The following is a 22,976-nucleotide window of genomic DNA, read 5'->3' as shown; positions in this document are numbered from 1 at the left end:
TCAAAATGGGACTGAATTTGCCACTTATCTTAGAGCAAGACCAGGGGAAGAAAGGAAAAAAGAAACGAGGAGACTTCTTGGTTGCTTTCTACAAATTCTCACTTTGCCAGCCAACTGCCGCCCAACCCCCATGGCCTAAACTGGGGGGACCCCTGGGGGACTTGGTGGGAGCATCTGCTTCTGGCCCGGGCCGAGCCTGACACTGGTGCGCACATCACAGAGAAGGACAGCGTTTCCAGGCTGTACAGGTCTGGCTCAGAAGGACTGTCGCGAAGGTCAAGGGCCGGGGATCTGGTCTTCACATGAGGTGAGGCCAGAAAGGGAGCAGGGAGATCCAGCTTTGGGGGAAAATGGGGAAGTGCCGCCTTGGCAAATGGCTCTGTGCTCAGGCCCAGCTTGGCCCACCTTGCCAGCGCGGACCCTGCCGACTGTGGAAATGCAGCGTGGCGAGTGGACGTCGCGGCCCGAGCGGCTCACAGGGGAGACCTGCCTGAATTGACTGTGCGTGAGGTGCCGTGGCAGCTGCCGTTCGGAGCACTAAACCCAGTGGCCGCCATGACTGTCGGCCTCCGACAGGCTGAACACTCGCCGGCGTCCTTTCCTGCCACTCCTGACTAGAGGGAAAACACAGCGACAGATCATAGAAAGCCTTTAACAATGGGACGGCAGAGGCGACATGGAGGGGACACAGAGCAGCAGTGGACGCTGAGCACTGACGAGGGGCGAGGGTCGTGGGGCAGTGCCCAGCATGGGCTTGTGGCCACCGGTGCATGGGGCGCTCGCCCCCCATGCAGAGAAGGACCCCCCATGCAACCCCCAGGATGAGGCAGGGTCAGGATCGCTCAGAACCAAATTGTTCACTCGTGCAACTTAATCGGGTTAAGGGCAGAGAAGGTGGGGTCCTGTTGGAAAGGAAAGATGGGTTCATCTGCAACATCTGGTCTCGGTCGGAAGCCTCAGGGGATGGAAGAACAGAATCATCTGTCAGTTTCAGACGTGGCCCAGGAGTTAGGACACGAAAACCCGGCATCCTCAGGACAGTGTGAGGAGGGCAGGGTGTGTGGCTGGAGGACTGGCGTCAAACCAGCTAAGTGAATCAAGCAGATTTCTGACCCCAAGTGAGGAGGTTCTTGCTGTCACACACTGACGCCAACAGCACAGCTCCAAGTCCTGAGAAAGCTCAGATGCTCGAGGCGCTCCATGAGCCTCTCCACGAACCTCTCCCTCACCCACCTATCTGAGCAGCGACTTGGTGACCTGTGCCTTTGAAAATCAAGACTGAACCACAGCAGGAGAGCTGAGACCAGGTGCCAGGTGGCCGAGTGGGGCTTCTAATTGGCTGAAATAAAAACGTCGGGAGCATCCCACTGTGAAGGGAGAAACCACACTCTCGGAGATGAAGGCGGGTGAGCACACAGCTTGAATGTGACGCCATAGAGCACTACAATGTGAAGGTCCTTAGATGCCATTGGACTATACACTGAAAAATGGCGAAAATGGTAAAGTTTATGTTACCTGTATGTTACAATAAAAAAGGATGATGCCACAGAGAAAATTGAGAAAAGGGAACATATCTTACTTGGGGTTTCTGTCCTTAAAACTCCAGTGGGACAGTGGTGACCGAGTTGAGTGGCATGTGGGTGGGTTTCAGGCCATCTGACTCTCAGTTGGCCCAAATGGGAGGTGTGGTGGGGTGAAGGGGGCTCTCTTGGACAGAGGCACAGGGGTGGGTCCGGATGGGAGGGAAGCCGGTGAAGCTCCCTGCACTGGGCCGTCAACAGCAGCCAGACCTGTCTTTCTTTCTATAAAACCTCAGGGGACAATCGAGGTGGCCACGACTTATAACCCAATGTGGTTTTGTTTGTTTGTTTGTTTTGAGACAGAGTCTCGCTCTGTTGCCCAGGCTGGAGTGCAGTGGCATGATCTCGGCTCACTGAAACCTCTGCCTCTGGGGTTCAAGCAATTCTTCTGCCTCAGCCTCCCGAGTAGCTGGGATTACAGACGCCTACCACCACGCCTGGCTAATTTTTGTATTTTTAGTAGAGATGGGGGTTCACCATGTTGGCCAGGCTGGTCTCGAACTCCTGACCTCACATGATCCACCCGCCTTGGCCTCCCAGAATGCTGGAAATACAGGCATGAGCCACCGCACTCGGCCCTTTTTGTTTTTTAAAAATGAATGTTTAATTACACCTACTATGTGCTCCTCCAAATTAAAAATAAATAAGCAGGCTGACATTCACGCTGTTGTCATTTTTGAACAAACAAACAGTTTTCTGTCTTCCCCAAGGTAGTTCACTTGGAATGTGTGTGAACTCCAACTAATCTGGAGCTCAGAGGTGTGAGTGGGCTGTTTAAGGAACTCACTGTAGGTTAGAGTTCTTATCTGAGGAGATGGTTTTCCTATCGGCATCTCACCCAGAGAGTGTGAGTGTGTGTATGTGACTGTGTGCATGTATGTGTGAGTGTGTGTATGTGCATGTGTGTGTGACCATGTACATACATTTGTATGTGTGTGACTGTGTGTGTGCATGTATGTGAATGTGGCTGTGTATTTATGTGAGTGTGACTGTGTAAGTCCATTTGTATATGTGTGACTGTGTGAGCATGTGCAGTGGCATGTGTGACTGTGTGCATGTATGTGTGTGTGATAGTGTGACTATGCATACACATTTGTAAGTGTGAGTGTGTATATGCCCTGGTATGTGTGTGATTGTGTATGTGTGGGAGTGTGACTATGCGTGCACATTTGTATGTGTGAGAGTGTATGTGTACTGGTGTGTGTGTGTGTGTGTGTGACTATGTGTGCACATTTGTATGTGTGTGTATGTGCCCGGGCATGTCTGTTACTGTGTATGTGTGGGAGTGTGACTATGCATGCACATTTGTATGTGTGGCTGTATGAACATGCGCAATGGCATGTGTGACTGTGTGTGTGCAGAAGTGTCACTGTGTGGGTGCACAGTGGTATTCCAGAAGATATTTCTAATGTTTTCCTGTGGCCCCACATGTGGTTCTAAAATTGGGACTTTTTTCACTTTCCCGCTGTATATTCTTTGCAAGTTCAGCTTCTCAAAACCATAAAATGTTTAAGGGGAAAAAATGCTGATTCCAACTGTGCAATTTTCTCACTAGGGGCTGGCTGAGGCCTGCCAGGCTAGCTCTGCTGGATGTGTGGGCAACAAGATGCCTGGCTCCTGGACACTTCGTGGGGAGGGTGTCGGGCTCTCCCCACAGAGCACCGGAGGATCTCACCGCACTTCTCAAAAGGACCGGCCATTAAAGTGTCCTGGGGCACAGTTGCTCGGGTCATCAGGGAGTTCAGTGTTGACTCTCCCTTTGGTCTGGGGCCAGCACTGAAAGAGCCCCTCTGGGGCACCCATAGCTCTGCCTCTGGCGTGCGAAGGGGGCTCAGAGGCAGGTGCTGCACACGGAGGGAGCCTCCGGGTGACCAGGGAGCCAGTGACCACTCGGGGCTGTCCCCTTCCCCCTTCCGGCTGAGAGGCCCTCGCCTGTACTGTGTCTGAAGCTACCGCTGGGCTATATGCCATGGCCCTGATGGGCATGGAGAATGTTCCTCAAAAGTGTCCTCCCCCAGCCCACGGCCCGTCTGCATTTGGGAAGACAGAATGTACAGGCAGACCCCAGGGAGGTGGGCAAAAGGAATCCACTGGTCTCTAGAAGACGTGGTTTCGGACCCTCGTGGACTCATGTGAGACCCAAAGGCCACCTTCCTCACGGACCAGGGCCTCGCCAACCCCTCGTCCCCCGGCTGTCATCTCCAGCGACGCCACCTCTGGGAGCCTCCCGCGCTGTTCTGCGTGGGCTGTCAGTACCTGCTGCACCTTTCCTTTGTCACAGTTTGTAACTGCACATGCGTCTGGGTGGCCACCTGATAGGCCTCAGCCACCCCGCCTACCTGCAAGATCATGCTTTTTGCCACATTGTATCCCGAATGCTGTGCACAGTAGGGACTTATCCTAATCCTGCCTGCTTAGAAAACAATAATTCAGTTAGACAGGAAGTGGGGTGCCCAAACCCAGGGAAGATAAGACGCAGGGAGATGAGCCACTAAGAGGATGGAAGGCCACGTGCGGGCCGGGTGGGTGGAGAGATCTCTTGGATCAGGTCTCAAGTCCACAAAACCAAGAGGACAGCCTGAGCCTAAATCCTGGGAGCCAGGCTGAGGTCCCCACGGGAAGGTAAGAACATGTTTGGGATAAATGTGGGGCATTTTCACACCCAGGCAGGAAATCTAAGGTCCCCTGAGCTGGACACAGGGTGGAGGCGGAAAACCCAATTGAGCATCAGCTGGTTTCACTGCCTCATGTGGGATGAACCCACGTGGGCTCCCTGGGGTCCACTTTGCTGCTGATTTTAGGAAAGCACCAGGCCTTCCTCCCACAGGGGTTCACACCACCCAGCCTTCTGCTGGCTGGGGTTGCACATGTTAGCAGGCCTTCACGAGTGGGGCCGTGACTTTTCACTTGGGCCCTAGAGCAGCCATGCACGTTGGAAGGAGAAACATACTTCACGGGCAGCCTCCAACCAGGATCCAGATCGGGGCCCGGGTCTCTGCGACACCCTAGAGGTGCCTGAGACAGTCTTGGAAACCACATTGGATATTCTGCTGGCATGGGCTTTAGGGCTGCCAAGGCTAGGCTTCAGATCCTGGCTCCTCTGCTGGCTAGCTGCATCCTCTGGGCCAAGCTGCACAGCCTTTCTGGGCCCCTGTGTTTTCTACTGTACAGTGTGAGGCGGAGTGTGGCAGGATTCAACAAGGGGACATCTGTGAAGTGCCTATAAGCATGGTGTCTGGCACAGGTGGGCTCTATTTCAGGAGGAGTGTCTACTGGGACGCCACACAGCAGGTGCACACTGAGAAGGCCCTGCCGCGGCTACAGCAGGAGCCTACGCTGATTGGTGGGTGCCTGGGCCACACCAACTGTCAAAACAGCATGAAGGTCACTCCCAGCTTTTAACAACATCCTTGAACAATTCAAGTGTTCAAAACCGTGGGCCAGAGCTATGGAAAACTGGGCCTGTCTCATCACTTGGGGGATGGCATATCTTGTGTACTTTCCCAGCCAAACACCTGGCCATGCAAAGTGTGCTTTCAGTGGCAAAGGAGGGCCAGGCGTGATGGCTCATGCCTGTAATGCCAGCACTTTGGGAGGCTAAGGTGGGTGGATCACTTGAGGTCAGTAGTTCAAGACCAGCCTGGCCAACACGGTGAGACCCCATCTCTACTAAAAATACAAAAGTTAGTTGGGCATGGTGGTGCGCACCTGTAATACCAGCTACTCAGGAGGCTGAGGTGAGAGAACTGCTTGAATCTGGGAGGTGGAGGTTGCAGTGAGCCGAGATTGCGACACTGCACTTCAGCCTGGGCAACTGAGCAACACTCTGTCTCAAAAAAACAAAACAAAACAAAAAACAAATCAACGGCAAAGAAGCCACTGGGGTTTGCTAGTTCTGACTTCAGAGGGTCTGGCAGCCACTCTCTACAAGGGGGAGCTTCCCGGACTCTGGGAGGCTCCATAATCACAGAGACGGGATCGACTCTGACTTAGCACTGTGCCCTCAAAAACTACTTTGAGGACAAGCTGCCCCTTGTAGGGGGCTGCAGCTGTCTTCTGCTGTCCAGGCTGAAGGCAGTGGGCGGTTAGGATGAATGAGCTTGGAGGAGAGGCCCTGGCCCACCCCACTGCCTGGCTGGCCCTCCAAGTATATCATCTCTGGTGGATCAGGGCCAGGTCCCTGGTGGGTGGAAAGTTGGGTGAGCGAGCCGTGCAGGGTGACCCTCCCTCATCAGAAGCCTGAATGCTGGGCCGCACTCTGAGCCAATGTCAAATCAAGCAACTGGCAGAAGGGCTCCTATCCCAACAAAGCTGTCTCCCTTCTCCTGTCCTTGGCTTTCTCGAGACTCTGTGGCTTGGTGGAACAGCAGGCAGATGTTGGAGCCATCTGGTTAGGCCCATCCCTATAAGGAACATGGGAAGCCCATATGCTTTGTTCTGGGTGGACTGGGAGGGAGATTGCAGGCTGGCCTGGAAGTCTGGCTTCAAGACAGGGAGGAGCTTGTGGGCTCTGATGAGCTCTCCTGCCAGGGATCAATAGCTGCATCCTGAGGCATCTGTAAGAGTAAAGCCCAGGCTGCCCACCGGGCACGGCCCTTCATCAGGTGAGCTGTCTCAGTGTCTGCAGAGCCAGACAGGCAGGCTGGGCCTCAGGCTTTTACTGTCATGCTGCATAAAGAATGGGGACCTACACACTTGTCTCCGCAGGCCTGCTGGGGACGCACCAAAGGGGAGCAGACACCTCGGAGGTCCTGACTCTCACTTATCGACTGGAACTGCCTGGCCACCTGACAGCCAAGTTAATAGCCACTGGATTTCTGAGATGAGAAGACATTACGCTGGTACCATGCAGGGGATGGTGGGGGTAGGGACAGAGGGGCTGAGGGAGGCCAAGAAAAATGAAACTAGCACACACTGCAGACACCAGGCCCTGGGAAAATGCAGAGTTGAAGCCTCAGGGGTCACATTCAGGTGGGCATCCATATACAGAAGCCCATTTTTGGTCATTTTTGATACTGTGGGTCTTTGCTGGTTTTAACTTTCGACAAAGAAGTATATGGCTGTTTGTTCACTTAGCTGTTGGCTGTACGTCCTTAAAAATGACAGAAAGGTGACCGCAGCTACAAGGGCAAGGAAGCTTTCATCCCCAGTGCAATGGTAAATATGTGCGTTAGGGTGCCCACGCAGACACAGAAGTGTGCACACACAGGCAGGAGGTGGACACGAACACAGGCACATGAACACACAACCCCGCATGCCCACCCCTGAGCAAGCATGAAACGGGATCAAGAGGGCTACTGAGGGTGCATCTTAGTTTCTGAAAGAAGCTCTGCTGGAGTTTCCCAGCTACAAGCCTGGCAACAGGGGTGGCATCTGCTTGGATGTGCAGCCAACCTTAAATTGGGCTCAGAAATAGCTCCGAAGGGGTGGTCATGTCCTGGAGCAGGTGCTGAGTGGAAGAGGATCTCTCAGTGAGGTGGCTGTGGGGTGACCTTCCTGCCTGTGACTCGTGAAGTCAATAGGAAATGGAGGTAACATTGTGTGTGGATGGGAGAGACACAGGTGGGTTGGGGTGCTCTGAGCCACAGGCATGAACTGAAAATGCAAAAGCTGGAGGTGCCCGAGAGAGAGGTGTAGGTGCCCAGGGAGATCTTGGCTCCTGGTGCTGAGAGGATGATGACCAAGGGCCCTCAACCTCCCTGGCTCTGCAGTGGCCCGTGTCCTCTTGCCATGATCCATCAATCCAGAACTTAATGAGCTGGGCCAGGTGCCCCTGAAATATGACGAGTGAGGGCTCTGGAGGGGAACTTGCAGGAACAGTGAAGGATACTGAGGATCCCCAGTCAGAGGTGCAGGCAGTTAGCGTGACCCCCTAGACTCTATGGCGGGAGGATGCTGCTGGGGCACAGAACATGCTGCTGGCTCAAGGCCATGGACGCTCATCCCTGCTCCCCTGGCTACAATATGGGGCCATGTTGTTCCAGATGCCTGGTGTCTGTACTCTCCCACATCTCACACAGTGAATAGCTCACGGCAGCCGAGAACGAGGAGCCGGGGCATGTCCCATTCCAGGCTGACTCCAGGGGCTCCCATTCACTCCCGGGTTCCCTCTGTGCCATGTCTGAAGTGGAGTAAGTTGAAGGATGGCAAGATACGACTTCATCACATCCTACCAAAGAGTGGCAAAGTGCGTGCCTACTCGAACAACTGGACCGCACCACATTTAAGGACAAAACTGGTATGTTACAGAAGAAAAAAAAAAAAATTAGCAGGAACACGATTCTTTTCCCAGACTGCAAACAATCCCCTCGGGAGACCCCTCCTTGTGACACCCAACACTGTGGAGGTGATGATGGGGTGGGTTTAGGTGCAGCCCGCCTGCTGCCCATCAGCTCTGCAGTCAGTGACGGCTTCAGTGGGGACCGGCCTGAAAAAGGAGCAATTCTTCCCCATCTGGGAGCTGACCCAGCCTGGGAGGGAACATCAAGTTAGAGGAATCTCTAGAGGCTTCATGTGCAGATCACCTGAGTGGCAGCATCCTTCAAGTGCTGTGACAAGGAGGACCTGGAGGTCAGGGGTTTTGGTAATGGCAAGGGATCGCGGGGTTCTCCAAATGTCCCCATATCACTGAGTCACGTGGCCAATACCTGCTGGACTCTGGGCTGTGGAGGGGGTGGAGGACGAGCTGGCGCCTCCTGAGTTGCAGTGGCTGGTGCTCCCGCTGCCGCTGGGGCTCCCGCTGGCGGAGGGTGGCGACTGTGAGGACAGGGACGGGGAGCTGTGCTGGTTTATGCACTGGGCCACGGCGAAGCCTGCAAGACAAAGTACCAGGTGACCAAGTGGAAGCAAAGAGCAGGCCTGGGGGTCTCAACGTCACGGTTCCGCTGAACAACCCAACCTCAGTTCCTTGAAAGTCCTGCTCTGTTCCCTGGAACAGGCTGACCTCACTGGTCGTGGCCCTGACCCAGCCACATTTTGAAGCTATTTCAAGGAAAAGGTTTATTACAGGTTTATTTCGAGGAACAGAGTACAACCAGCCACAGAGCTGAGTGTGGGGCCATGAGTCGTAAATCCGAGTGCTTGATACTGGCTCAGCAGCGTGCCAGCTGTGCCCTTGAAGAGGGACATGCAGCCTCATGGCAAGTTCACCCAGGGATGCTAGATGCCCTCATGGTAGAGTCTCAGGCCTCTGCTGATGGTGCCCAAGGAAGGGCACCGGACCCATGTTCTGAAGTCATACCCGGGGGACCCACACTCTGAAGTCACACCCGGGCAGGAGGACAGTGCCCTGGACGCTCCTTCCAGAGAATTTGCTCTGCCCTTGAGGTTCTAGGGAAGTCAGGTTCAGGAACAACGAAAGCCCTGGCAAAGAGCTAGTGATGATGGTCTCAAATGGCCCTCAGCATCTCCGGGACCTGGAGGTGGAGTCTGCCCGCACGTTTCTGCGGTAAACTGACCCAGCGGGGATGAATGAGCCCCTCATCTTGGAGACACTCAGACCTGGGTGCACCCCTGTTTCCCGCACAGAAGCACCAGACACATGAACAGCTATCGTGTTTCTCTTGAGTCTTTCCCAGCCACAACCTGGAGTATCACTACGTACTCCCACTGTTGTGGGAATAAAATGAAAGAACTATTATCACACCCCAGCACAGGGTGTGACGCATGGTGAGAGCTCAGTATACATGTTTGTTCTTTATGTTTTTTTGCGATAGGGTTTCACTCTGTTGCCCAGCCTGGAGTGCAGCGGTGTGATCTCAGCTCACTGCAGCCTTGAGCTCCCAGGCTCAAGTAATCTTCCCGCCTCAGCCTCCTGAGCAGCTGGGACTACAGGGATGTGCCACCATGCCCAACTAATTTTTTTTTTTTTTTTTTGTAGAGATGGGGGTCCCACTATATTGCCCAGGCTGGTCTTGAACTCCTGGACTCAAGTGATCCTCCAGCTTCAGCCTCCCAAAGTTCTGGGATTACAGGTGTGAGTCACCACACCTGGCCGATACATGTTCTTTACAATAAATCAAAGCCCCTTTTATCCAGCCCAGGAGCTCCTCTTCTGCTGGACATGTGCTTTTCTGCAGGCCACGACTTCAGCCCCTAGAAGCCAAGCAGGACCCATGGTGACGGTGCTTCGTAGCACAGAAGCAGCCCCAAATTGCGGTGGAGATATGGGGGGGCAACTCCTCCTTCCAGCTGAGAGAGGGGATCTCAACCCTCCTGGTCATTCCCCCAAGCCTTGCCACTCCTCAACCGAATGCATTCACCACAGCCAGCCCCGGGCCCCATTCATGCCACCCGCCCTGCCTGAACCTCACACGGTCCAGCTCTCTGCTGACGCTACTTCCAGAAGGCCCTCCAGGCCCTGACCTCACCTTTCTTGAAACTCAGGAAGGCTGCAGGGTATTAGCAGGGGTTAGCATCCTGCAACCTGCTGCCTGATTGGTAAGTAAAGTTTTACTGGAACAAGCCACGGTCCTTTGTTTACAGAGACTATGGCTGCTTTCTTGATCAGCGGCAGAGTTGAGCAGTTGCCATAGCGAGCACATGGCCTGCAAAGCCTAAAAGGCTTTTTTGGCAGGTTACCTGGCTCTAGACAGAAGCAGTGTGCCTATCTGGTGCAGGGGATGACACCCAGGTTATGGCACCAGGGAAGCCTGGGATTTAACCCTCCTCTGCTCACTTCCCAGCTGAGGGACCTTGGGCAAGTCCCTGACGTCCCTCAGCCTCCTTCCTTTCACCTACAGATGGGACCTGCGGTTCAACTTAGGGCTTAGCAGGACTCTTCTCCTGGCCATCTAGGAGGGGCTATTTCCACTCAAGTTCATGTGAAGCTGTTTTCGTCTAAAGGTCAGCTCCTTAAAAGGCAGGGGCCCTATTTATACCCCCAGTTAGGTTTTGGGGGTGACGTAACAAGCGCTGACTATAATGGCAAGTGCATGGGGCCCGGTGGGAGCAGGGTGAGTCTCCGAGTGAGGCAGTCATCCTGAGCACCAGCTCCTCTTGCGTGGAGGGTACTTCCTGCCCGCACCTACCGCAGAGGTCTGCTTGCGGAGAGAAAGGCAGGATGAATGTAGCTGGAGTTCTCAGGAAGAGGCACAATATGATATATTGTGTGTGTGTGTGTGTGTGTCGGGGGCCTGCTCAGATGAACTACGGCAAACATCCGGCAAATCCAAACACTGGGCAGGAAGATTCCTTGGGGACACTCAGCCGCAGCCTCATGGAACCAGTTTTATAGCTGCTCACTTCTTAATCACTTAGAGCGGTAAACCCTCCAGTTTACAAGCTGTTTACTTGCCTCGAAAATGAATTACCCCTTAACAAATCAAAACGTCAAGATGGCTTTTCCCGAGCTGCCTATTTATCAGCGCCATGAACAGAGGGCCAGCCAGTATAGTAACAGAGTTGGGATTACACCTTGTATGCTCCTGATAATGACCCCGGCTGGAATGGATCAACGACACGGCCGTTGCCAAGGTGGTCACAGGCCCATTTGAAGAAGACACGTCTTTTCTCTTGCCCTCTTTAAAGCCATGGTTTATTACAGCATCATACACCTGGTTTATTATCAAAAGACATCTGCAGTGGGACATGTAGGGTAGCAGATGAGAAGCTGGCACCGCAGTCAGGATGCTTAAATTCTTTTATTTTGGGAATGGGTTGGGATCAAGTCATAGATTGGCAGTAAAATCTGCATGCACTGAGTTAAACAAACAAACAAATCACCAACTACCGATCCCACCCATTTGCAGGGTCTAGCTGAGCAGAGGTTACTGAACACATCTCTCCCTCACCCGCTGCTACTAAAAATCCCACTTCCCTCCTTTCCACTCTCTCTCCCTTTGCCAGTGGCACTGAGACCAGAAAGCCACAGTGAGTTTTGTCTTTTTTTTTCCTTTATTTTGCTGGATGGCCAAGGCCCCCCACCTGCAATTTCAAGGGGTTTTTCCCCAAATCAAAGTGGCAACACATCAGAGAATCAGGAGGGCGCCGGGAAGAATTCAGGATGAACGTCCATGGCCAGAGCGCCCTGTCCTCTGGTTCCTGCTTCATCCCAGCCAGGCAGTCCTTGATGAACTAGCTTTGGCGGAGGTGCCGGAGGCTTTTGGTGTATGAATCAAACACACATGGGCTGCGAAGTACGTGCAAACACACAGACAAGCCAGAGATCGTGCGACAGGGGTGCAGGCAAACAGGCCTCCCTGAGATCCTCTCCAGTGATAACAGTCTTGGCTTTCCCTGGGTATGCTTCAAGGACAGCCTACAAAATGTGTAACAGAGGCTGCGTGGACCTTCACACCATCTGACCAACTCCACACCTGCAGCATCCTATGCTGCAGACGACACTGTGGCTGGATCCACATACCGAACTACAAGGATATTCAGCATATTGGTGTGTAGAACAAAGAACAGAAGATAGTTGATATGTCCAAGAACTGGGGAAAGGCTAAGTGAATTCTAATCCCTCTAGATGATGAAATTCCCTGCTGCCAACCAAGACGCTGGTAAGAGAAGATTAAGTGTCGGGGGAAATGCTCAAGATGGAGTCAACGAAAAAAGGTTAGAAAAAGCATGTCCCATATGTTTCCGCTCTTGTAAAAAGTTCATGCTCTCTTTCCCCCTTGTCCAGAGCAGAGAAAGCAGACTGGAGTATGGAAGCTGACGCAGTGAGAGAAGCAGGTAGTTGTATTGCAGTGAGTTTTGTTATTTTTTGTGCTTGTCTGAATTTTCCAAGACTCTTATTGTAAACCTTATTTTAAACCAAAAAGAGAAAAAAAAGGGAGGATGATGGAGGGAACACAAGCTGCCTGGGAACTGGATAGACTCAAGCTCCTGATCCTAACATCCTCCTGAGATCTGTTCTGCCCTCTGAAGCTCTCTCCCCCGGACTCAGCAAGAGCAGGGCCAGGCAGGCCACTCCAACAGTGGGGAGACCTATGCCCACGGTGAGACACATCCCCCACTTCCCAGGAGCCCCCAGTTTCATGGTGGGGGGCGCAGCCCAGAGTTTTCCTGTTGCCCTCTGGCCGTGTTCTTCTGCCAGTTATTTCGGGAAGATGAACTAATGAATAATGCTCTGGCATTTGTGAAGCACAAAAATACCACAAAAAGGTCAGTCTTCTATTTTTAGGCCCACTGATACAAGGAAAGCTGGGCTTGGAGTCAGAACCCCAGGTTTGAGTCCAAGCTCTGCCCAAACTGACTTCGAGACCTTGGACACGCCTCCCTCCTCCTCGTCTACGGGTCTTTAAGCTTTCCCCACCAATAATCACTTTATTATGTGATTCAAGATTCAGAGCCGGCCAGCAGCGGCCCAGGGGCTTGCACACGAGTTTCACTTTGCTTATTTACGTTATATGTGTGTTTGTTGGAGGTACCACAATGGACACGTCGGGAGCTTTTACGCACAGACCTGGATTTCTGGTTTCTTAAAAAATGAAAAGATCTGGCTTTATGGGGCCCCATTCCTGCAGGACAGCAACGGGAGAGAGATGAGCAGAGCTGGGTCCCTGCTCTTGCAACTTGCCTGGCCGTGTGGGCATTTTAGTTGATAATCTTTGCTCTTTATGCCTAGATTGTTGGTCAAATCCATAGGACTCAGGGAAGTTGGAACCCCCAGAGACCTTTTGAGTCAAGGCCCTCCTACAACTCCAGAATCACTGGGTGTGTGTAGGGGGAGTGGGGATGTGGAAATATGGCGATCTGCCTCTAGCAGCCTAGGTCGGTCCTCAGACCTCCTACCAAGAACCCCTTGCTCTCAACCTTTGCTAGGCTGTTCCCTCAGTCTGGAGTTCTCTTTTGCTTCTTTTCTGTCTTTACAAACCGCTGCCCCATTCTTCATGGCTTACACAGCTCAGCATTAGTCTGGGAGGAGTCTTTGCATAAGGTGGGGTTAACTATTCTCTCCCCTGTGCTTCTGCAGCAGCTCTGTCCAGCCTTGGGGCCTTGATGGCTGTGTAGGAGTCGGCCTACCTAAGTAGGGCATAAGAAATTTGACTGCAAAGATGTTTAGGTATTTAGTGTAATGATTATCATTACATTAACAGCTAGCACCCAGAATCCTCTAGGTTAAGAGGGTTTTGTTCACTTTATTGGGAAGGCTTAAAACAAAAAAGCAAAAGGAAGAGGGTTTTGGACGGTGTTCTTGATATTGTTAGCTGTCTCTCAGTAACAATTCTCCCTTTCGGTTGCAGGTACAGAACCCAGAAGCTAGTCGTGGCCAAGTGACTAAGTTGTGACCAGTGAGATAGAAATGAATGTGGCATGTGGGATTTCCTGGAAAGCTCTTTAAAAGGAAAGGGGGTATATCCTCCTCCATGCTGCTTCCTGGAAAATGGATGCGATGGCTGGAACTCCAGCAGCTGCCCTGAGCTATGAGGATGAATCACACATTAGGGACAGCAGAGCACTGAAAAGGAAGGAGCTTGGGTCCCTGACGTCTTTGTGTATCTCTTGACTACAAGGCTTCTTTTACCCGAGAGGGAAATTAACTTCCCCTTTGAGTTTATCTTTACTATGTAGTTGAACTTAATCTTAACTGATACAGTTAGGGAAAAAACTTTGTTAATGCAGGGATGTGAGTTAAGTCCCCTAGGGACAAGGGACGGGCTGGCTCCCAGGGTTTCTGGTGCAGAGAAAGCTGCCCTGTACCTGCTGGGTGGAATCTAGGTGTGGTGGGCTGAAGGGAAAGAGGGAAAGGGGCAAGTGAGGTGGGGAGGTGACCCGCCACCTAGGGTTTACGAAACACTTGGTCAACTCTTTCCCATGTGGTGCAAGTGGACTTTTTGGGTGGAAACCAGAGATGGGACTGAGTTTTTGTCTGGGTTCATACATGGTCACAGAGATTACACACAATGGTTAAGACCCAGAAAGAGCGAGGCCCGAGAGAGACTAAAGGGTGGGAAGGGCTTGGATGTGTGTAGGCACAAAAACTAGTGGGCTTGCACCAAAGGTTTTCTGAATCTCCAAAGGAGCAGGGAGGCCCCCCGACCTCTGTGGCCTGCCTGGAGTTGGTGCCACTTCACACATGGTAATTACTCTGAGGATACTGGCCATGTGACTAAAGTGCAACTATTTCAGGCTTAAAAAAAAAAATCCACCCTTGGAAGATGTGAAAACTACCTGAGCTTCTAGGGGATTCCACAGGGACCTTTTAGGGAGCTGAAAGGGAAGGAACCCAGTTGGCTTTGAATTCAATTTGGGGATTCTCCACTCTACTCAAAAGCACTAACCTTGCCCTGCAGCCTCATCCCCTACAGATGCGCTTACATACTACCTGTTTCCAGGAAGGGTTTGAGATGGCTTATGTTATATTTTAAAACCCAAGCCTAAATGCCATTGATACTAAATACTGAAAGCTACTAAAACAAAAAGTAAATAAGAGCCCGACAATAAAAGGTGAAAAGTTATAGCAGAAAGACTTCAAGCTACGGGAAGCTAATGTCACCATTTAACTCTGAGCTTCCTAGGAGCTAAGACCACAGGGAAAAAAACAGGCGACCTACACGACACACCAATTCACCCACAAGGTTTCTGTCCCATGAAACCCTCCTGGGGCATGTCTTTGAAAGCAGCTTCATGGGAGATACAGCTGCCTGACTGCAGATGGAACCTCATTCCTCAAAGATAATGCCCTATGACAGCCCTTTTCAAACATTTTTTCTAAATAGTGAAACTCCAATTTATACATGAGATGAAAATGGAACTGCTTAGGCTGGCATGGTGCCTTACCAAGGAGGGCCTTCCCCTCCCCTTTCTAGACGCTTCTGTGGATCCTACTTTTGAAAATCATAGACAGGGCAAGGCTGGCCAGCCGGATAATGTAATGAGGAGGGGCTGGAGGTAAAACACTGGTGGTCCTCTCTATCTGTCATCTGTTTCCCTTTATTTAAGAGACACATGCACACTGAGAAACCATTCTCTTCTATTAAAACAACAGTGCAGGCATGCTAATACATGCAGTCCATGGGACATTCAGCTTTTGTGCCAGGGAGATGGCAGGGCCTGGTAGAGACTGGGGCAAACCAGAAAGCACAGATTCCAGCTTCTTCTAACTGCTGCTGCATGACAACATCGGCCTCAGTATGGCCATAGTCTCCAGTTCTTCAAGAGAAGCTGGATATCTGGATTTTGACATAACACCTCCTGATTTTGAAAATGTTGACAGCTTCATTCATACTCCTTTTGAAAATTAAGAAGTGGGTAACCCCAAGCCAGCCAAGCCAGGCCATCTATCTTGTGAGCTGTTTGTATGCAACCAGAGGGGTATCCAGCCTCTGTTTTTTGTTTTTTTTTTTTTTTTTTCCCTGAGCTGGAGTCTTGCTCTTTCACCCAGGCTAGAGTGCAGTGGCACGATCTTGGCTCCCTGTAACCTCCGCCTCCCCAGGTTCAAGCGATTCTGCTGCCTCAGTCTCCCGAGTAGCTGGGACTACAGGCATGCACCACCATGCCCAGCTAATTTTTGTATTTTTAGTAGAGACGGGTCACCATGTTGGCCAGGCTGGCCTTGAACTCCTGACCTCAAGTGATCCTCTTCCCTCGGCCTCCCAAAGTCCTGGGATTACAGGCGTGAGCCACTGCTCCCGGTCTCCAGCCTCTGTTTTTAATCCCAGGGTGTCTGTCATACCTTGGGGCCTCCTTGACCAAACTCTGGAGATGGGGGGCTTTTGAGTCTGAGGTATGAGACTAAGACATTTAAGTCTCAGTTAGAGGTGTGTCAAAGAAGTCCAGTTTTCAATAGATCTCTTGTAGGAAAAAGCTCTAAGATTTGGACAGGAGAGCTGCCTGCCCTAAGAAAAACCTACACTTATTTATGGTTGTTGCAGATTGCAAAGCATAATATAAAACCCGCTGAGGGCTGATTCAGGAGAAGCAACCCGTGCATTTTCCACAGTCTCTGCTGTGAATGAGGACCATGAGGCGTGGGTGCCCTGAGCTTGCCTTTCATTAGTAAGTTCATTCCGAGGCTGCAGCTCAGGTTTCTGACGATGCAGTGTTCATATTTTCTCACCACCCATCACGATGCTGGGAAACAGTAAAAAAAATCAATCGGCCCTGTGACCTCGCACACAAACTGAAGACAGCAAGTGTGCATGGCCTTATTTCTCCCCTCGCCGGCTCCTTCCTTGGATCTGCCCTTTCACCTCCCAGTGCAGCCTGCCAGGTCCCTGGGGTGAGAGATGGGGGGCTGGGAGGTGACTAAGTCTGGGACTTCAGCTGCTGGTGGCTCTGGACAGACTGCGGCTTACTAGAAAGATCTGCAGGTGACATAGAACCTTCTTGTTCGTGCTTCTGACTCAAGAAGTGGCTCTGGATCCTACACCCTGGCAAGATGACAGCAACGCCCGAGGGCAGGCGGGGGCTACGAGCTACTCAGTGGGGGGCTACCCTAGGAAAGCCACCTTAGGAAGACAGGGCACAGGGCCCAAACTACCCACGGCTGCTCAAAGAGCATGGGTTGGGGGCTGAGGAAGGAGGGTTCAGATTCAAGTCTAGCAACAGCGCACCCACATGGGCCAGGTGAGGCCTGGGTCCTTGCCCGGGACTCCTCTTAGGAATCTACACAAAAACAAAAGAGAAACAAAAGCATCCACTGACATGTGGGCAGGGTTCAGATGGCAGTGACTCCAGGGGCCTGCAGGAGCCTTGGGGGCCCCCAGAAGTTCCCTCCCTCACTGCTAGGACCCTGAAGTTTGGGAAAGCTTCGGGTGTGTGCACAGAGACCCCCTTTTCAGTATCCCTTTAATAAGTCTCAGATGATTTACTGTTTCAGTGCACAAAACTCTGTGCTTTCGGGGCAATGAAGGACCTGCCCCCAAATGGTGATATCTGGTTTTCTTCCCGTGCACTGGTGCTGAAGAAGCCACTTCCAGTCCAGCCCAGGGTGCAGGTCTACACGTCAGGCACCTGGGGAAGGGATGTTCCTATGGCCTCTCTGGGCCAAGCCTGAGCCGCCACAATGGGCGACCCCCACATCACTGATCACTGACAAGGCTGCACCTCACAACGCTTAAAGACTTTTTATTTCTGGTTGCTTTTCAAGGGATAACATGTCCAACATACAAAAATAGCTGGGAACTTGCAGAACCTTTTAGCCTACAGCTCTTTATCCATGGATAAATCCTCTCAGATTTTAAACACTATCCTTGAAAACCTGCAGAAAAGAAAAAATGGTCTTTCAGTATCTTGCTTTCTCTCTGTCATTTCTGTCTTAATTGTGCCCTTAGAAATGTTTTTGCTGTCGGGTGAAGGTCTGCCTGTGAGGGCTGCCACCCATGGGAAGTGCCAAGTCTAATGCCCCTTTTGCTACTGGCAGGGGGTGGGGGGGGGCCCGCATTTGGGCTCTGTGAATGTGAGGAATGCGTGCATCTTACATGAGCACCTATCCAGGCCACAGAGGGTCGGCTGGCACATGGGGGACACAGGTGGACCAGATCTTGGAATCTCTCGCAGTGGTGCAACCTTGCTTTGGATTTCTAGAACTGGAGGTCGCCAGGGCTGGGCTTGATTCCCAAGGACCCAGTCCCTGCCTTGCCCAGCCCCTGCCCTCTTCCACTGGTATTACCGTCTGTAAATTAGCAAGCAAAGAGCTCCACAACAGTCTGTCAGCCAAGGCACTAGCAAGCTTGGGAGCGGCCATCTGGGCTGCCTCTCTACTGAGGCAGTCAGCAGGGCTGAAACGGCAGCAGGAGGAAGGCGGGTTAGACAGCACCCAGGAGACTCCCAGGCACAGGCGCTCACTGACCCCAGCTGGAGCAGAATCAGGAACGCACCAGGAGCAGGGTGGGTCATTATGGCCCTGCTTGCAAAGGATGGCCTCCCAAGGTTCTGGCTGGCCAAGGAGTGCCAGATTAGTTTTGTTTTTTTTTTTTTGAGATAGAGTCTCACTCTGTCGCCCAGGCTGGAGTGCAGTGGCACAATCCCGGCTCAGAGCAACCTCTGCCTCCCACATTCAAGTGATTCTCCTGCCTCAGCCTCCCAAGTAGCTGGGACTGCAGGTGTGCACCACCATGCTTGACTAATTTTTTTTGTTTTTGTATTTTCAGTAGAGATGGGTTTCATCATGTTGGCCAGGCTGGTCTCGAACTCCTGACCTCAGGTGATCCACCCGCCTTGGCCTCCCAAAGTGCTGAGATTACAGGCATGAGCCACCGTGCCCGGCCAGGAGCGCCAGATTCTTCCCCAGCAAGTCTCTTATCCCATCAGCCCCGTTTTGACCTTTTTGGCCAGAAGCAGGGAGGCTGTGCAGTGTGTATCCTGACACGTTTGGCCTGCTCCGGGTGTTCTAGGAGGCGGCACTGTACGAAGGGTCCAGGGAATTAGTCTTGATTCTTTGCAAAAGGCATGTGCAGTTGACACATACTTAGTATGCGCCCAAGGCAGACAGCAGCATGCCTGTGGACCCATTCCATTTGCTTGTGTTCGCCAGGACTCCAATTTTGCAGGGTGGGGTGGTTAACTTCTGCAGCTGGGCCACCTCACCAACGTCTCTCCTACCATGTGTTTTAACAGATTGGGGCTAGGCCAGACCGACGGCTGACGACGTTCTATGACACATCATCCACAACAAGAACTGAAGATACTATCTGGAACTATGTGAGTCAGATAGAATCAGGGAGTATGTGCGGAGCCACAGAAAGGCTGTGATGGATATCAGCACAGAACAAGCTTCAAAAACCCACAGCTGAGGTTGTTAAGGGGACAGGGCTCTGTCGACGTCTGCCCTGGCAGACCTGTGGGACATGGCTAACCAGACGGCTGGACATGAGCCTTCTGCTATCTGCAGGGGAGAAACCTTAAGAGCAGCTCTTTGGCTTTAGGCCTGTCACTTTTACTCTGGCTACAGGATACAGTGGTGAGGAGAGTACCGCAGCTCTGGGCATGTGACAGCAGGGGACCTGTTTACCCCATGAGCCTGTGTCCTCTAAAGCACTGTTGTCACTCTAAAGCAGAGTGACACCACCACACCTTACAGGGTTCGTGAGGATGAAAGCATTAATGCAATCAAAATGTTCAGGTAGCACTTGCTGTTTTGATTCCTCGGCTGCAATTTATGGTGCCTGGAACTTGGGCCCAATGAGGCAATAAACGGGATTTTCTTCTCTTTTTTTGGAGACAGGGTCTCACTCTGTCACCAAGCCTGGAGTGCAGTGGCATGATCCCAGCTCACTGCAGCCTCTTGACCTCGCCAGGCTCAGGTGATCCTCCCACCTCAGCCTCCCGCGTAGCTGGGACTACAGGTGCACACCACCACGCCTGGCTAATTTTTCTATTATTTGTAGAGGTGGGTTTTATTTATTTATTTATTTTTTTGAGATGGAGTCCTGCTCTGTTGCCCAGACTGGAGTGCAATGGCACGATCTCAGCTCACTACAACCTCCGACTCCCAGGTTCAAGTGATTCTCTTACCTCAGCCTCCCAAGTAGCTGGGATTATAGGCAACCGCCACCACACCTGGCTCATTTTTTTGTATTTTTAGTAGAAACGGGGTTTCACCATGTTGGCCAGGCTGGTCTCGAACTCCCGACCTCAGGTGATCCGCCCACCTCGGCCTCCCAAAGTGCTGGGATTACAGATGTGAGCCCCCACGCCTGTCCTGGGATTTTCATTTTCCTAAATGTCTTTAGACAAACGGGTATGTAGTAAAAGAAATGGCCCAGCTCTTTGGAGAAAAGAACGTGACACAAAACAAAAGTCTTCCTCACATTAGCTGTTATGACTGAAGGTTTTAGGAGTTAATAAAGTGAGACACGAGAGAGCCTTTCTAAAGGAACTTTAAATATCTAGGTTTAAGGGATTTATATGAAAATCGTTTATGAGAAAAATAAAGTTATTTTCATCTAGATTCTTAAAAATCTCATGTTACATTGCATTCAAGACACATGACTATTCTATTTGCATTTCTTTGATAGAGAGTTGAATGGATGAGCTTGAACCATATGCAACTGCCAATATTCAACTAACTTGACCTACAGAAACAGCCATTTCATATGGTTCAATCTACTCTAAGTTCATCCCTCTTAAAGATCCCTACCAGAATAACTCATGGAGGATGGGGATGGAGGGAACCAGAATAACTCATGGAGGATGGGGATGGAACAGCCAGCAGTGTATTCAAACAAATCAATGGCTTTCCCCAATTCTCCATTTCTCTTTGCCCTGTCTGCGCATGTGTGTGCAGTAGTGTGCGTGTCTACACACCAGTGTGTGTTCCTCTCTCCAGCTACATTCATCCTTTCATTTCCAAAATCGGTAGCTTCAACAAAATGCTTAGAAATAAGGTTGGCACTTATGGGGAGGTGTGTGTCTTCTTGACAGAAAACCCACAAAAAGGGGACTTATTAGGAACTGGAAGGGCTTCTCAAATGGGCTAGGTTGCTCTCTTTTCCCTTTGTTCCTCCTTACAAATGCTAAGCTAATGTGTCCAACATTAAAAATCACCCTGGCTATTCTGCATTTGTAGTTTTGACTTATTTTTTTAGTATTATTAATATTTCATCATAAAAGTATTGATTTCCTTTAACTAAGAGACTTTAAAGTTTACTGCATTCTTAAGCATGAGTTTATTACGTCTTGGGGCCAGATGTTTTTCCCTCCCCCAGAAGGAATGCTTTTCCTTCTCTATAATGTGTGTCAAGAAGAAAAGAGGAATTGATTCACAGAATTCTGCATTACAGGCAACTTTTAAGGAACGTATCTAGTATGTATACTCAGAGCGACGTTTCTTAAACACAACTGTATGTTTCATTGTTTAGCCTTTTTAATCTGTTAGAGGTAAGAACCAAAGCACAACATTTACGTTAAAATATGAGACAGTTTCAAAGAAGCAAATCTGGGAAAATTAAGACAACTCTGGACATGACCCTAAAGCTGTCAACTCCTCACAAGTGCTCCAGGGGTCATAAAAACCTTAGTTTCTATGTTGTCATCCTCTTCCTTCAAGAAAGGCAACAGAAAACGAGAAGGAGTCCTGCTGGTGCGGAGACTACCTAGAAAAGGCACCATTTCCCTTTCTACGTAAATCGCTGGTGTCAGATGCCAATTGCAGAGTTGGGGAAGGAAGGCTCCGTTTCACAGAACCCATCCAGGAAGCAGGCGGAGGGCAGTAACTGGCAAACAAACACGGCGCTCTGAAATGTTTAAATATTGAACATCCTTTCTCCTTCCTCTACATTTATTATTAACTTGGACCCACATCACTATGTGCATTGACTTCATTTCTTCCCAAGAATCCAAGACACAATGGACAATGCTCAGAGGCTGCGGGGTGGGGGTGGAGTGGAGATTTGGGTTTCTTTCTTCATACTTTCCGGTCAGCCCCACGGTTTTAGAGCCATGAATTCCTGGAAGCGTCTCAGCCTTTCAATGACCCCTGGCGCCCGAATGCAGATGATTAGTGCCCCAAATATTGACAGACTAGACTTTCTTCCCCTTTCACACAGGGGAGCAGTGTCAGAGGGAGGCTGGAGGAAAGATGCCGTCGCCACCTGACCGGTGAGATTGTGGGATCGTCATTAGGACAGGTGCTCTATTGTTTGGGACCACAGTGGTGCCCTTAGCTTTGACCAGGTAGAAACAATGCTCAGGATGCTGTGTGAATGCCACAGGGGACCTAGTTAAAACCAAACAAAACAACCCTATCCACAGACACCAGTAACTGATGTCTTTTGCTCAGCTTCTAGACAACAGAGGGGGTTGGCACTGGCCCTGCTCTGACAGGTGCAACCCACCAGACGTCAGCGTCCTGGACCAGCAGCTGAGCAAACACACAGCTTGGGTCCCCCGTCATTCCTCATGAAGATGAACATTTGGGATCAGAAATAGAAACCCCAAATCTCTCCAGAAAACAAGGCAGCACCTTTTCTTGGGAACAGATAAGGGTAGCAGGGTGGACCATCTGTCAGACCCATGCAGACACCAGCCACCCTCCTGCAGAGGGAAGATCTTGTGGGTGTGCTAGCAGGATGAGCTGGTTATGAGCATTCGTTTTTCCTGGGCTTTTAGTTGTTCAAGTGAAATTGTCCCAAATGACCGGCCTAAGGCTTCCACTTTCTTTTAAAAGACAGCACTACATTTGAGATCGATGTTTTCCCCTGAAATGCAAGCTAAATTTATCCTTCCGCGCATCCTGCTCTCTGGTCTCTGTGCTAAGCTGGCCCTTGCTGTGCTGAGTTAGGCGTCTGCTGTTCAATGCTGGTTCCTAGCCGGCAGTACGCAAGCACCTAGTTCTATCCTTTTGCTCATCACACACACAAAACCCCCTGGTTGTCTGAGAGATTCCTTTGCTGCCTCATTCTCTGTAGTTCCGTTAATTAAGCTCTCACTTCCCGGGTTCCTCACCCGTCTCCAGCTCTCAGAACTATCCTAAAAAGCTATCAAAAGTTGGCTCCATTTGAACAG

The 22,976-nt window shown here is 51.1% G+C and overlaps 1 protein-coding gene across 17 annotated transcripts in view; it reads right to left on the bottom strand.

The window, feature by feature from the left end:
* Positions 1-22,976, bottom strand: part of CLEC16A (C-type lectin domain containing 16A) — a 231,934-nt gene that overhangs the window by 7,467 nt on the left and 201,491 nt on the right. For 8 of the 17 annotated variants that reach the window (XM_024233546.3, XM_024233547.3, XM_054533474.2 and 5 more), the window contains one exon: positions 8,228-8,392. The exons of 2 other annotated variants lie outside the window; for them this stretch is intronic. In XM_024233546.3, coding sequence (XP_024089314.1) covers positions 8,228-8,392 — 165 coding nt within the window. Of the gene's footprint in view, positions 1-490; positions 615-8,227; positions 8,393-17,581; positions 17,731-18,141; positions 18,251-22,976 lie in introns of those variants that run through there. 7 more of the 17 variants (XM_054533484.2, XM_054533486.2, XM_063717576.1 and 4 more) reach the window with 3 other exon arrangements.

The sequence above is a fragment of the Pongo abelii genome, chromosome 18 (assembly GCF_028885655.2).
Source record: "Pongo abelii isolate AG06213 chromosome 18, NHGRI_mPonAbe1-v2.0_pri, whole genome shotgun sequence".
In the NCBI taxonomy this organism is placed as follows: Eukaryota; Metazoa; Chordata; class Mammalia; order Primates; family Hominidae; genus Pongo; species Pongo abelii.
Note: the sequence above shows the minus strand (reverse complement) of the source record. Positions and strands in the feature narration are given on the sequence as shown.